The sequence below is a fragment of the Genypterus blacodes genome, unplaced genomic scaffold (assembly GCF_046128005.1).
Source record: "Genypterus blacodes isolate CSIRO-AG114 ecotype Tasmania unplaced genomic scaffold, CSIRO-AGI_Gbla_v1 ptg000143l_1, whole genome shotgun sequence".
Taxonomy (NCBI): domain Eukaryota; kingdom Metazoa; phylum Chordata; class Actinopteri; order Ophidiiformes; family Ophidiidae; genus Genypterus; species Genypterus blacodes.
This window is the reverse complement of record NW_027466945.1, coordinates 913,937-927,296: the sequence shown is the minus strand read 5'-3', so window position 1 is coordinate 927,296 and position 13,360 is coordinate 913,937. Positions and strand designations below refer to the sequence as shown.

The 13,360-nt window shown below is 40.9% G+C and overlaps 2 protein-coding genes across 3 annotated transcripts; one reads left to right on the top strand and one right to left on the bottom strand.

Moving 5' to 3' along the window:
• The first annotated feature begins 633 nt into the window (after positions 1–633).
• On the top strand, positions 634–3,853 carry zbtb25 (zinc finger and BTB domain containing 25). The gene is made up of 2 exons (XM_076165275.1): positions 634–1,011; positions 1,605–3,853. Exons 1-2 carry the CDS (start codon positions 815–817, stop codon positions 2,788–2,790), a joined length of 1,383 nt encoding a protein of 460 aa, XP_076021390.1. The 5' UTR covers positions 634–814; the 3' UTR covers positions 2,791–3,853.
• Positions 3,854–6,082: 2,229 nt separating this feature from the next.
• On the bottom strand, positions 6,083–12,044 carry LOC143012290 (C-1-tetrahydrofolate synthase, cytoplasmic-like). Of its 2 annotated transcripts, none has more exons than XM_076165357.1 (12): positions 11,951–12,044; positions 10,677–10,779; positions 10,388–10,466; positions 9,986–10,045; positions 9,749–9,802; positions 9,526–9,662; positions 8,376–8,476; positions 8,054–8,190; positions 7,760–7,871; positions 7,230–7,357; positions 7,041–7,090; positions 6,083–6,584 (listed from the first exon to the last, which is right to left on the bottom strand). In XM_076165357.1, exons 2-12 carry the CDS (start codon positions 10,775–10,777, stop codon positions 6,575–6,577), a joined length of 969 nt encoding a protein of 322 aa, XP_076021472.1. In that variant the 5' UTR covers positions 10,778–10,779; positions 11,951–12,044; the 3' UTR covers positions 6,083–6,574. The 2 variants fall into 2 exon arrangements, with proteins under 2 accessions (XP_076021472.1, XP_076021473.1); XM_076165358.1 differs by having other exon boundaries at positions 7,027–7,090; positions 11,951–12,043.
• Positions 12,045–13,360: the final 1,316 nt, after the last annotated feature.

The following is a 13,360-nucleotide window of genomic DNA, read 5'->3' as shown; positions in this document are numbered from 1 at the left end:
TTTGACGTTTATTTGGGTTAGAGACGCGTTTCTGTCATTGAGTCTCCCTCTCTCTGTTTGTGTGTCTCTGTTTCTGTCTCTGTGGGTTGTGCTTCATCTGTGTGTGAGTGTGCGTTCAGCTGCAATGCAGGAGCAGTAAATGTGCTTTGAGTCAGTCTCATGTCTGGCAGGGAGCAAACCCGTGAACATCACAATCTACTAATCCAAAATGACTCCTGTTTTCTTCTCTGTTACTCTATTATTCCCAAAATGTCAATGTGATGTATAAGAATTTGAATGGAATAAAGGTTATCCATACTATAACATACAAGGAGTGGGAGACAGGTTATTTCATTTAAACCATTAAAAGTTCAACTTTACAAAACAATACTCAATATCAGCACGGCAGTCAATCCCTTCCCCCACACACACACACACACACCACCACAAACCCATAACATTTAAGGTTACACTCACACACATTTTACAGGTTTTAAATCTTTAAAGGTCCAAGTTCAGCATTACAAAAACTTTTCTTGATATTTTTGAGGTAGGTAGTTTAATTTATTTAAGATATATAGTTAAGTAATTAAATGTTTTTTGGCATTTATATTTTTGACTCAATCTTAAGCAATTCATTTCAGCTTTCCAGGTTATTTTCAAAAGTGTCAGCCATACTTTTCAGCAATTACAGTGCATTGAAATGAAATGTGCTCATGCCTCTCTCTATATTGGTATTCGTAAGACATATTTTACATGAGAATGTGCATACCAATACAGACACTCTGACCCATGCATATGCAGTATTATAATTATTATTGTGGTTGTTTTGTGTATGTTTCAGGTGTTTAGGGGCACCATGGAAGTGTCTACCCATAGCCTCTTCCTCCTTCAGCAGCTCAATGTCCAAAGAGAGTTTGGTTTCCTGTGCGACTGCACTGTTGCCATTGGCAATGTCTACTTCAAAGCCCACAGAGCTGTGCTAGCTGCCTTCTCCAACTACTTCAAGATGATCTTCATCCACCAGTCCAGGTCAGGCACTCTGTCTAATCCAAATCTGACCATTGTGTCAGAGTCAGAATTTGCTGAGAGGTGGTAAATCAATTCTGCTTACTCACTTATGGATGTCACACGTTAATTTAGCTGTCTAACTCTAACCAGTGTACTTAAACAATAATGGACTTGTCATGAAACATTGCACAGTAATTCATGCAAATCATGCATTTGACAGTTGTCTACTTAAACATCAAGATGACTTGCAGCCACATTATTAAAGTGTGTTGCTGTTCATCCCATGAATTGAGTCCAAAATTCTGTCTCCTTGTAGCTCTGCTTTTGTTCAGTATTCTCACACCTATCAACTCTGCTTTGGTCCAATATTCTTTCATTTTGGCTCTTTGAGGAAATCTCTGCTGTGACTTTTGACAGTAAGCAGACATTTTCCAACATCTTAGAAGTCCAACAAAACACCCTAGTAATTGTCTTTTAATACCATGCAAACCTTCCCGAAACCTAATGCAATAACCTAGCAAAACCCTTGCAACTAATGTGATCACAATTATAGACTTTTTTGTGTTAATTCAAACATCTTTCTCTTATTGCCTGTTCCCTTGTTCTCCTCAAAGTGAGTGTATAAAGATCCAGCCCACAGACATCCAGCCTGACGTGTTTAGCTACCTGCTACACATCATGTACACTGGCATGTGTCCCAAGCAGCCAGTGGACCAGGCTCGCCTACAGGAAGGCATTAAGTTTCTTCACGCCTACCAGCTTTGTCGCAAACCTGGTGAGGGTGCTCTCGACGCTACTACCGATGTGGTACGCATGTCCAACCTGTATGGCATTCAGATCTCCTCCCAGCTGGCCAATAAGGATGGGTCCACTGGTCCAAAGACCACATCAGTTTCTCGAGCAGCACAAGAACACAGTCGATCTTCAAGTAGAATGGGCCGGGCCCACAGTCACCTGGCTGTGGGGCTGGAAAGTGTCCCGTCAGACCACCAGCCATCAGGGCTCCACAATGTCTCATCTGTAGCATCTGGAGATGATTTGGATATATCAACCCACATCAAACAGGAGCAAGCAGAGGAAGATGAGGGGAATGACAGGGAAGGAGAGGAGGGACAAAGGGCCAGTTCTCTATCCCCTACCCAGGGAAGTAGCCCAAATCAAGGCCTACTGTTCAAAGACAGATCCCTGGTCTTGCTGTGTCCTCGCTGTGGTGAGCGCTGCTCATCACCGGAAGGCCTACGGGAGCATTTGTTCACTCATGCTCTTGACCCTGGGCGGCTGATGGAGGGGCTGTCACATTGTAGTGAGTTGGATACTGGGCTCGTGGAGGGCCAGCATGGCCCCCAGGAGCAGCTGGATGCAGGATGTTTAGAGGAGGCCCTCAGACAGAGCCAGGCACTTGCTAACCAGCTGGCTGCTGAGCTAAGGCGGAGCAGAGGCGGAGGAGGGGGTACTAGCCCAACCGCTGCCATACTGCACTCACGGAAACGCAAGATTGCCTGTGCTGTCTGCAGCCTGCGCTTCTCCCACAAGAGCCAGCTTCAGGAGCATATGTACACCCACACCGGCAAACCATCCAGATACCACCGTTACAATCGGCTTTGCAGCCAGCTCTTCCAAACTACCGCAGCCTTCTGTGAGGGGCCTCCAGAGTCTGCAGGAGGAGTAAGCGGGGCCTCAGCTGGAGCTATGGCACTTTCAGAGGAGGCAAATAGGGATATTCAGGACAATGGGAGCTCCTGCTACTCCCTGGACTCAGAGATATCGCAAGAAAGTGTGGATGGTGTGCCTGTGGAGTGACCAAACGCATGCTTTTTATACGAAAATAGTTGCTGTGCCATGTTGGCAGCCTGGTGATATTAGTCAGTTTTTAGGCAGTTAAATATCTCAACAGCATAAGATAGCCCTGAAATGTGAGAAGACCTAACTGAGGCTACAGTCTCCTCCCTGCATGCCGGATCCTCAAAATGTAACAACAAGCAGGCCAACAAATTGGAAAATGTCCACCATTACATTCCGCCTCAATTTGTTTATCTAGCTCTGCATTGACATTTAAATGTTCTTCTGTTTGCAACAATCATGCGATTAGCCTCAGCTGTACTTTTAGTTTATTGCTAACATAACACAGTGGAATGACAGAGTCGGAAGGTCGGAAGTCTGAACTTTGGAAAGTGGAGCAAAAGGTGTGGCATCGTAGAGAGGGCATGGAATGTATATCATCAACGTCGTATTTAGACTCTCCACACAATTATACGTGGAACATAACAGTACACCGTTTCACTTCAATTTCTCTCTGTTGAAAAGGGTGGAAAAGAATAAGAGAAATATAGCCCTTCCTAATTTTCACCCACTCTCCCCCTTTAGCATTACCGTTTTATGCTATATATTTATTACATGCTAACTTTGCACCTTGTTATCAGCTGACATGGGCGTGTTACAATGCTACTAAGCAAACATGGTGTATGCAAAATGTTAACATAGCATCATGGTATTGATTGTAGTTAGCTGTAGTGGTGGTGCTAATTGTACATTTAATTTCAATGTCCATCAGAGAATGACAGAAAATCTATTCCAAAGCTCTTGTTTCCTTCACTGGCAGCATTTAATTTAGGTATTTCACATGTTCAAACAATTAAAAAACAACATCTATCATTATTAGTAAGCTTTTCCAGTCAGTGGATTTTGTTACTTGTGATAATGGAGCTGTGGAACACATCTTCAGTATAAACCCCTATTTTTTCCCTGCTATATTTAATTGAAAACCGTACAAATACAAAATGAATGTTAGTGTTTTAACTGATCAACTTTATTGTGGTTTGTAAATACATACTCATTCTAAATTTGATGCCGGCAACACCTTACAAAAAGTTGGGACATATGTTTTCTATGGGAGACCGCCAGGTAGCACCCACATTCTTTAACTACAAAGCTGTGCTGTTGTTAGCACGTGCAGAATGTGGCTTGGAATTGACCCTAGATAGCGGAATATGTTGCTCCAAAATACATATGTACCCCTCAGCATTAATGCCTTCACAGATGTGCAAGTTACCTGTATCATGGGCACTAACACACCCCTATACCATGACAGATGCTGGCTTTTGAACTTTGCATTTCTAATAATTGGGCTGGTCCTCTTCCTCTTTGGTCCACAATGTCCAAAAACAATCTAAAAGGTTGACTTGTCAGACCACAACAGCCCATTTCAGATGCACTCAAGCCAGAGAAGTTGGCAGTGTTTCGGGATGTTTTGATACATGGCTTCCTTTGTGTCAGTGCAGTTCATCCCTGCATCTACAAATGCAAGTTTTGACTCCAGTCTTAACTTGTGAGCCTTACAGCAAAATGAGGCTGCTAATGTGGTTAAAGATGTTTATTGTAGTTCTGTGTTAAACTATTTGGCCTTGTTGAGTTTGTCCCTGTAAAGTGGTTGTTCATGCTGATGTCACACCTTTTTTACTTTGGATGTCCCTTCCCCTCATTGCTGTGTGATATGCCGCTTTTGTTGTAGCTGTTTAAGTGTGTGAACATTCAGTCAATGAGAGAGTCGTAGTGTGGTAACTTGGATTGACAGTCTGGGGTGTTTAATGCTGGATGCACATGTTGATTGTCTGCTGGAGTTCTGTCCTTTTCTCATGGAAGAGAAAATAACTTCTTTAGCACATTAGTTTTAGGCATTTTTCACCAATGAACTATACATTAATGGAAATCAGTTCAAAGACAATTGTGTGGTATGATCATTGAGTGGTTGCTGGAGGATTTGGATGGTGAAAAAGATATCTTCATGGTGAATGAATGATGATTTTTTTTACAGTTCCTACTGATAGAGGCTGTTTTGGGGGACCTCAACCTAAAATGTGTAATTAAAGCAGCTGAGAAAATATTACACTTGTGATGTGAGGTCTTCCAAGGCTTTTGTGACAATAAGTCAGAAAAGTAAAAAAGATTAAAGCAATGCAACTAAGCCTAAAATGTCCAGCATATTTCCTGTTAAAAGACAATATGAGTGAAGAGGGTGGAAAATTAAAAATCCTCTAACAGTAACCTGCCGAAGTGATTCTATGAAATGCACTGTAGCAAGTTTGATATGTTGGAAATGCTTCAGCTCTAATTTGAGAAATAGACATCGGTTTCGGTTTACAGTGACATGTACTAAGACCATTAAGCCCGTACCTGAATTATTCATCACAGCTGAGTGAGGTATGTATATGTAGAACATTTCCTCCACCGGGTAAAAAAACAAGCTGTAACTTTTGTTTCTCTGAATTCACGCACACACACTACATACATGCTTCTATAAACACCCGGTAAAGCCAACTGGGAAATCAAACACGAGATGTCATGTCCTACATAACCACTTATTTGCAAAGTCTGTTTCCATTACAGTTTTGCAAATTGCTTCTACATTGACTCGTCACGAAATCCACCTTTAGCCAGCAGAACTTCTTTTTTTTTTGAAAGATTGAAGGGGTTTCTCTTGTTATTTGAGTGTATCCCTTAAAATTCTATTGACAAATAGACTGTGCATGATTGATATTAGATGCAGCTGCACCACCAGCCACAGCTCCTTGCCGCCTCTCTCTAAAGGGACCACTCCTGTTTTTATGTTTCAGCCAATGAACTGCATATTACTTGGAACTTTATAAGTCATCAGTGTTGGCTTCATTTTTATTTTTTAAATTAACGCCGCAATGAGTGAAGACAACTGTGCTCCTTTAAAATTAACCTCTCACTCACTTTTTCCCTTCTGGGAGGTTTGTGTCAGGTTACACTACTGAAAGGTTATGATGATGTTTTGTACAAACACTAAATGTACCTTTTTCATTGATGAATCCATTTTGTTTTTTTAAATAAATGTTTTTGTGCTCGGTTACTTTTTTTAATGATGATAATTTAGATCTGTGAAATCATAAAGATAGTGAAAAAGTGACACAATAAATTACTAGGTAAATGCTTATATTATATTTTATATTATATTATATTATATTTTATATTATATTTTTGACCGCTCATTTCACACTCGTCCTTGTTGGCTTGTCCTTTCAGTCGTACGATTATCCTCTGTGTTGTGTTCAAATACTCACTGGACAGAGAATTTCACATCAGCTACGGTTTATTCTGTACACAGAAGAGCACTGTGGCACTCGTTAACACAGGACACCTCTCAGTTACCATTTAGACATTTCAAGACAGACTGAGACCAACTTACAAACAGCTCTCTCTCCAGCTCTAACAGAATATTATAAATACCTCTGTACTTATATATAGCTATTATCCAAATTGCTTTACTATCGCCCTATATTCAACCATTCATACACTGATGGCAGGGGCATAACATGCAGAGACAATATGGCCATCAGGATCAGTTTGGGGTTCAGTGTCTTGCTCAATAACACCACGACAGGCAGACATTTGTTTTTAAATAAATTAATATTGAAAACAAGATTGACGTACGGATCCAAAATCCAGAACAATTTGTTATTGCTGACAACACAAATAGTTTATTTATCAGCTGATTTGAGGGGCGGGGCCAGAGAGGAGAGGGTGGGTGTGTCCGAGCTGTCAATCAGTCTGTTTTTCTTCTCCTTTATGTCTGTCTGCATGAGGACAAACAGACAGGCAGGCAGGCAGACAGATAGACAGGAAGGCATACAAACAAGCAGGAAGACAGGCAGGCAGGCAGGCAGGTAGGAAGACAGACAGACAGAAAGGCAGACAAATGAAAGACAGACACTCAGACAAACCACCTGTTACACACAGAATCACCCTAAAGAGATTTGGGAATAATTTGAGAACACAACATTTCAGGATTATTCCAAATTTACTGTTTACAATTCTACTGTTGTCTATAGAGCGAGTGTGAAGGATTACACAAACATCAAACACGGTTTTTCCCTGATTTCAGTGATCTGTTTAAGTTTTCAGACTCTGACTACATGTCATGCTATTCCACAAGGAGTCCATGATTTGATAACATGCAGAATTTCACGTGTGCTATCATTTTTTTTGCACTTATTAAATTCACATGTGAAAATACACCTTAAGTGTTTCACCTTCTTGAAAGTTCCCTCTGCAGGAAACGCCGAGCGCTCTTCACTGTGTTCTGCAAAACATAACAACATTCAACATTGATGGCCTAATGAAGACCACCTGACACTCTGGGATCTTATTATCTATATTTAGACTTTTATTATAGATTTAATCATTTTTAAACATAAAGTAGAAACCCCACAACAAAATACCTCCATCAGCATAGCGACAGTCATTGGCCCCACCCCTCCTGGAACTGGAGTGATGAATCCTGCCCTTTGATAGGCTGAGGCATAGTGGACGTCCCCAACTACTCGCTTCCCGCTTGGCTTTGTCTCATCTACCAACAACGAACCAAAAACACTGCAGTTAGCCCTTCTCACCGCTAGATGTCCTAATTTCCTGTAAACAGTGTTAAAATGTCCAGGTGATTTTTGTGTTCTTAGAACCTCCTGATTCTAGGAGGGTGCAAGCAATCAGCGTGGTGGCTCAAATTCACTGAAGTTGCTAATGAATGCCACTATGCAGCTTGTTAATGAACGCAGACGCACCCAATTTAAGTAGAGAGGCAGAGCTCAATCAGTGTTTGAAGAACTGAGAATGTTCCCGTAACCTTAAGAAAAACTTTTTAAAATATTCCGGGAACAAAAACTGTGTTGTTTCAAATACTGCATATCTTATTTGTGATGATCTCTTGATATTTGGATGATGTGTTTATTTGTCATGTGACATGTTTGGGTACCTGGGACATGGTTGATTCCACAGTCAATGACTATCGCTCCCTCCTTCACCCACTCTCCTCTCACCATATCCGCCCTCCCTGCTCCCACCACCAGGATCTCAGCCTTGGCCACCTGCAAAAATAACAACATCTATGTCACTGCTGCTTATTTTACACATTTTCCTATTTCATCTCACTTGATTAAAAGAATAAGAGCTGATAACGTGCAGAAGACATGACGTAATGTGAAGCTTTAAGGCTGGTGGACAGAACATTTGGATTGATGATGTGCGTGTGTGTTTGTGCGTGTGTCACTTGTTCAGGTAGGTCCCGTGTTTTGGAGTGGCAGGTCGTCACGGTAGCGTGGTTCCACAGCAGGAGATCATGCATTGGAGCTCCGACAATCTTACTGCGACCAATCACAACAGCATGTTTCCCTGCCACAGATACGCCTACACAGTGAAAGACAGTAAGTCACAGAAAAATCTACTATCTAAAAAACTATGGAGGAGCAATCATTGAGAATGGAACAAACATCAACAAAACATGGAGCAGGGAGCAAGTATGTAACCTGGAACAAACATGGAACACGGATCAAACACAGAACAAATATCAAACAGGGAAGACAGATGTTGACCTGTTTGTCTGATAAGCTCCATGCAGCCATTTGGAGTGCAGGGGAGGAAACAGTCAGCGAGGTCACCACGAGAGAGTTTACCTGCATTTTCACAACTGATACTAGAAAACAGAGAAATACACAAAGAAAGAGACAGACAGAGAGACAGGTTGAATCTCTCTAATTTGGGTGTGTATAACCGCCAATATCAGTAGTTCTTCGACATCAGACAGCATCATTATCAGCCCCAAAGGCATCACACAAACTAGTGCCTCAGACAAACTGTACTTCTAGCCTCAGTTCACATCTTCCTGTCTTATCTCGTTATCTCAGTCCAACTCCAGAGATGTGCAGTAGCTGTATGTAGCTGTAGCTTCACTCAACTCCGTCACCTGTTTGGTCAGAGTGAGTTTGGTCTGAAGCGATGAGGCCACAGGGGGTATTTACTAAGACGGAGGATGTAAATGAGCACAGCCACAGCAATGTCATCTGAATGCAGTGCCAGTATTTAAGGCACTTTAACTTACTTATTTAAGGCACTTGCATCTGTCAGGAGAGCAATATAGTAGAACCCCAAAAGAATACAACATGTACAAACATCGCAGAACTGTAATCTAACTACCGGAGGAAGAGCTCTATGGGGGGAAGTGGCAGTCAAGGTCACAGCTGTCTACATAAAAAAAGTGAAAAGGTCCATTATTGACTTAACAAAATGTTGGCAGGATGTTAGAAGGCGAACCCAAGAAAAATGGCCTTCAACAAGAAGTCTGCCATTAAAACAGGCAATGGGGGTTCAGCTCAAAGTAATGTTATGATACTGAAATGGTCCTCATATTCATATTGTTGACATCTAATGGTTTAATTTGTTTAATTTGTCTTACTAAGGTTGGCCTATTTGCTGGTTCTTTCTAGTGGTAATATCATTTAGCGCAACATTTGATGCAGCATAGCTTTCAGCACCAAGGACAGCACATTGGATCCCGGCTAATGAAGCGAAGCCATGAAACGCAGCACGTAAAGATTTTTTTGGCAGCAGGGATGCCAGATCTTCAGCAATCTCATCAAGTAACTGATCACTGAACACTGAACATTGATCTCAACTTCATCTCGGATGCGCCGAAAAGCTATATTTGATTCAGAAACACTCTTTGTGGAAAAAAGCAGAGCTCACCCGTCCACATCTTTCTCAGGAGAAACAGCGTTGGTGACAAGTTCTGTATTGATGCTGTTCACAGAGTCTAGAGGAAGCTGGACGATCAGACCGTGGACAGACGGGTTCTGATTAACAAGTGTGATGTGCTGCAGCACCTGAAGGATGAGAGGTATGGGTGTTAGGAGATGTACTCAGTGTTGGTGTAAATTCAGTAATTCACAGTCTGATTGTTACATCTGACCTCCTCTTGTGTTGCTGTTGTCGGCAGCCTCACATGTTTTGCTTCGATTCCAATCTACACACAGCAAAGAAAAATAACAATGAAATGATGCCACATATCATTTGAACATCACAACTTTTGTTTTTTAGCAGTCACATGGAAATGGCAACACCCTATTAGATACATTGTCAAAAGATTTTTTTGGCCCGGTTATGAATAAATGACTTGATTAAATTAGTGAGCGCTGCACAATCTCACCTGGGCTGCAACCTTAAGTTTGGTGCTAATGTAGAGATTGGAGTCGTCTCTGTCGCCCACCTGAAAGGAATGATATGAATGAAACCTTACAGTAACTACAACAGTGCAACTCTGTGCCCAAGACAATAACACATTTCATTATTCAACAAACAGAATGCAGGAAACAACAAATAAGTACAATATGTTTATTTGCTTCTATGCTTGTTTTTAAGAACTTCTATTCCATGAACTGAAGCTCACAGGATTTAGTTCAACGGTCAGTCCAGCATATTCTCTGCAGTGATTACAATGGTTCATGTGATCAGCGCTGACAAAGAGAAATGTGAAAATAACAAATAATATTATAACAACTACATTATAAATAATTCTTGACATTTCCAAAGTAATTGTTTTTGGACTCACCTGTAAGACCACCAGGCCCGGCCTAAACCCTGAGAAACTCATCTCCTCCACCTCCTTCCTCAGCCTCTCCCTCACCAACCTGCACATGCAAACTTACTTTATTTTACCACCTACAGTTATAAGCTCTTATTTTGCTGCCACCTTGTATTCTGCTCGTTTCTACACATTATGACAGAAGATTGATTCATAAACTAATTGATTAATGAAGTGAAAATGGAAGAACTGGGAGTAAGGATGAACAAATAAAAACATGGAATACCAAACTGGATCAATTTGTTTGTGGACTTACTTAGATGTTATGTTGCCAGAGATAACTGTTGCTATTGAGCGCCTGCCTCCATGGAAACAAGACAGCTCCAGGCGGCACAAGTTGGCAGCGAAAGATATCATGACTGAGGAGAGAGAGAGAGACGGAGAGAGAGAGGGAGACAGGAAGGCAGACAGACAGACAGACACAGTGTGAGCTAGAGTGCGTGAGAGAGAGGGGGCAGACAGACCGACAGACACACATGTAGAGAGAGAAGGGGAGAGAGAGAGAGAGAGAGAGAGAGAGAGAGAGAGAGAGAGAGAGAGAGAGAGAGAGAGAATGAATGAATGAATGAATGAATGAATAAAAACACATTTACATCATAACATATACATATTGATTTCTACAGCTTGATTTAAGTCCAACTGTGCAAAATTAAACTGGACAGACACACACATGTCTATCAGCACAGGTCACAGTTCAAGGGAAAAGGTCAAAGGAAATGTTTGCACAACTCAAAGTCCGGATTGTGTCGAGAAACTACCAGAAACTCTGGATGTCCTCAAAAGCTCATTGGATTTATGATTTAAATGAAGAAATGTGGAACCACAGAGACTTTTCCCAAAGGCGGACAGAATAACAAAGAGCCTCTATGAAGATGGACAACCAGAAAGTGAACCAGGCTCTGCTCATCTCCAAGTCAACAGCAGTACTGCCACGTGAGGGAGGATATCAAGTTGGTATTGGCAATATTGACTCATGTTAGCGTGGGTGTGGACAGAGAAGACTCTACTGATCAGGATCAAGAGAAGAACCGAACAGAACAATACAGTATTTCGGAGCTCAGACGGAAGTCAAGTTCATCTTCAATCATGGAAATGACAAACACACACAACACAACACAACCAGCACGACTCAGTGTGTGAGTTTCACAGTTTTCACGCTCTGCAGAGAATAATCCAACTCTCCAAAAACAAACTGAATCTGCTCTTACAATGTGGCTTCAAACCTACAAAAAAGTCTTCCTGAAAGCTCAAATGACAAAGATTTGGAGTTTTACTAACAGAAAGTGTGTGAAAAGCAGGGACCTTCAACCTATTTATCCCTGTGTAATCATTAATAAGCACAGGCGTGGGTAACACAGCGTCAAAGAACCAGAGAGTCGTCTCATAAACAATTCAAGACTTGAATCTAACAAAGTGCAGCCTGAAGCTTTTCCACAATCCACACAGGCAACAACAAAAACCTTAAGAAAGATGTTCACATAGAGAAATTTGACTGAAAACTTTTTCAGCAGAGGGAATAACAACTTTTACCTGAGGGAGCACGCTGAATGAAAGAAAGCACGCTGGCACAGCCAACTGAGAGAGAGAGAGAGAGAGAGAGAGAGAGTGTATGTGTGCGTATGCATGTGTGTGTGTGTGTGTGTGTGTGTGTGTGTGTGTGTGTGTGTGTGTGTGTGACTTTTCCCACAGTATGAACGTTTCTCGGCCAGAAGAGGGCATCAGAGAGCAATTAGAGTTATTTCATCCATCATAACTTCTGTGTTCTGTTCAGTCCATCTGTTTAGTTTATCTCCACCGAATGCTTGAATACAAAATCAGTTACTGATTTTGATACACTTTTAAATACATTTGCTTGGTTTTCTTTATTGTATTGATTTAGTGTATGTGTGTGTGTGTGTGTCTGTGTGTGTGTGTGTGTGTGTGTGTGTGTGTGTGTGTGTGTGTGTGTGTGTGTGTTGTGAGATGTTCATGTATTCTGAAAATATGTGATACTGTTCAGGGAATATTTATGGAATGAAACTCTGAGTAATGACTGATAGTTCCCTTAGAGTCTGACTCCCTCTACTCTTTAGTTGGTCTCAAGTTTTTCCGCTTTAGATGAATGTTTAGTCTTCATTTTTCACCACATTATTAACAATAGAACAGCACAAACAAGAGAGTAAACAAACAAGCATGATTTCTGCTTGAACAGAAAGATTCACAGTAGTTTAGAGTCGCTGCCCTGACAATAGAATGTTGGCAATGTCAATCACAAACAACAATCATGTCACTTAGTCATATACAGTCTACCTGATGGTTCACAAGGCTGTAGTGAGCTTTTATGGCATTTTTATGGATTTTAATGTGAAATTTAGACTCAATGATAACAAATGTAACACAATTATCCAAATAGTCTTTTTTTCATTTTTGTTTGTTTAATCCATCCTATATATACATCTAAATGTATGTTCCTTACCCTCATAATGAATTTCCTCTGCATCACCTCTTGCACTGACTTCATTCATAAACATTAGAGGTAAGAAATATAAAGAATGCCATGTTAAGAAAATTAAATTAACTGTTGATGCAATCTCACCTGTTATATCCTATCCCTATCCTTTTACTGTTGCTTATAACTGTACTATGGAAATCATTGGATTTAACATCATGAATCACGTATTTTAATAATCTCAATGGAAATACAAGTTAGAAAAAAAGAATTTCAATAAAAACATGATATTTGTATAGTTTTACATCAATAACCTAATAATAAGTTCCTGTTCTAACCTGTACAAACAATGAACTTTATCAGCAAAAGTAAAGAAGTTGTATGAGGTATTAAAGTGTCACTTTTTGCCCTGAAGTGCGCCAAACTGCTCCAAACTGCACCACGGCTGTAATGTGCATTTTAATCATTTTTCAGCTTGTGATCACAGTATGTTCTGCTCTGTAAGGCCTCTG

Coding starts and splice junctions, on each gene's coding strand:
- zbtb25 (XM_076165275.1), top strand. CDS start 815: ATGTTTCAGGTGTTTAGGGGCACCATGGAAGTGTCTACCCATAGCCTC. Junction 1,012..1,604: donor ATCTTCATCCACCAGTCCAG/GTCAGGCACTCT, acceptor TTCTCCTCAAAG/TGAGTGTATAAAGATCCAGC.
- LOC143012290 (XM_076165357.1), bottom strand. CDS start 10,777: ATGATATCTTTCGCTGCCAACTTGTGCCGCCTGGAGCTGTCTTGTTTC. Junction 8,191..8,375: donor GGAGCTTATCAGACAAACAG/GTCAACATCTGT, acceptor TTCACTGTGTAG/GCGTATCTGTGGCAGGGAAA. Junction 7,358..7,759: donor TGGAATCAACCATGTCCCAG/GTACCCAAACAT, acceptor CGTTGTTGGTAG/ATGAGACAAAGCCAAGCGGG.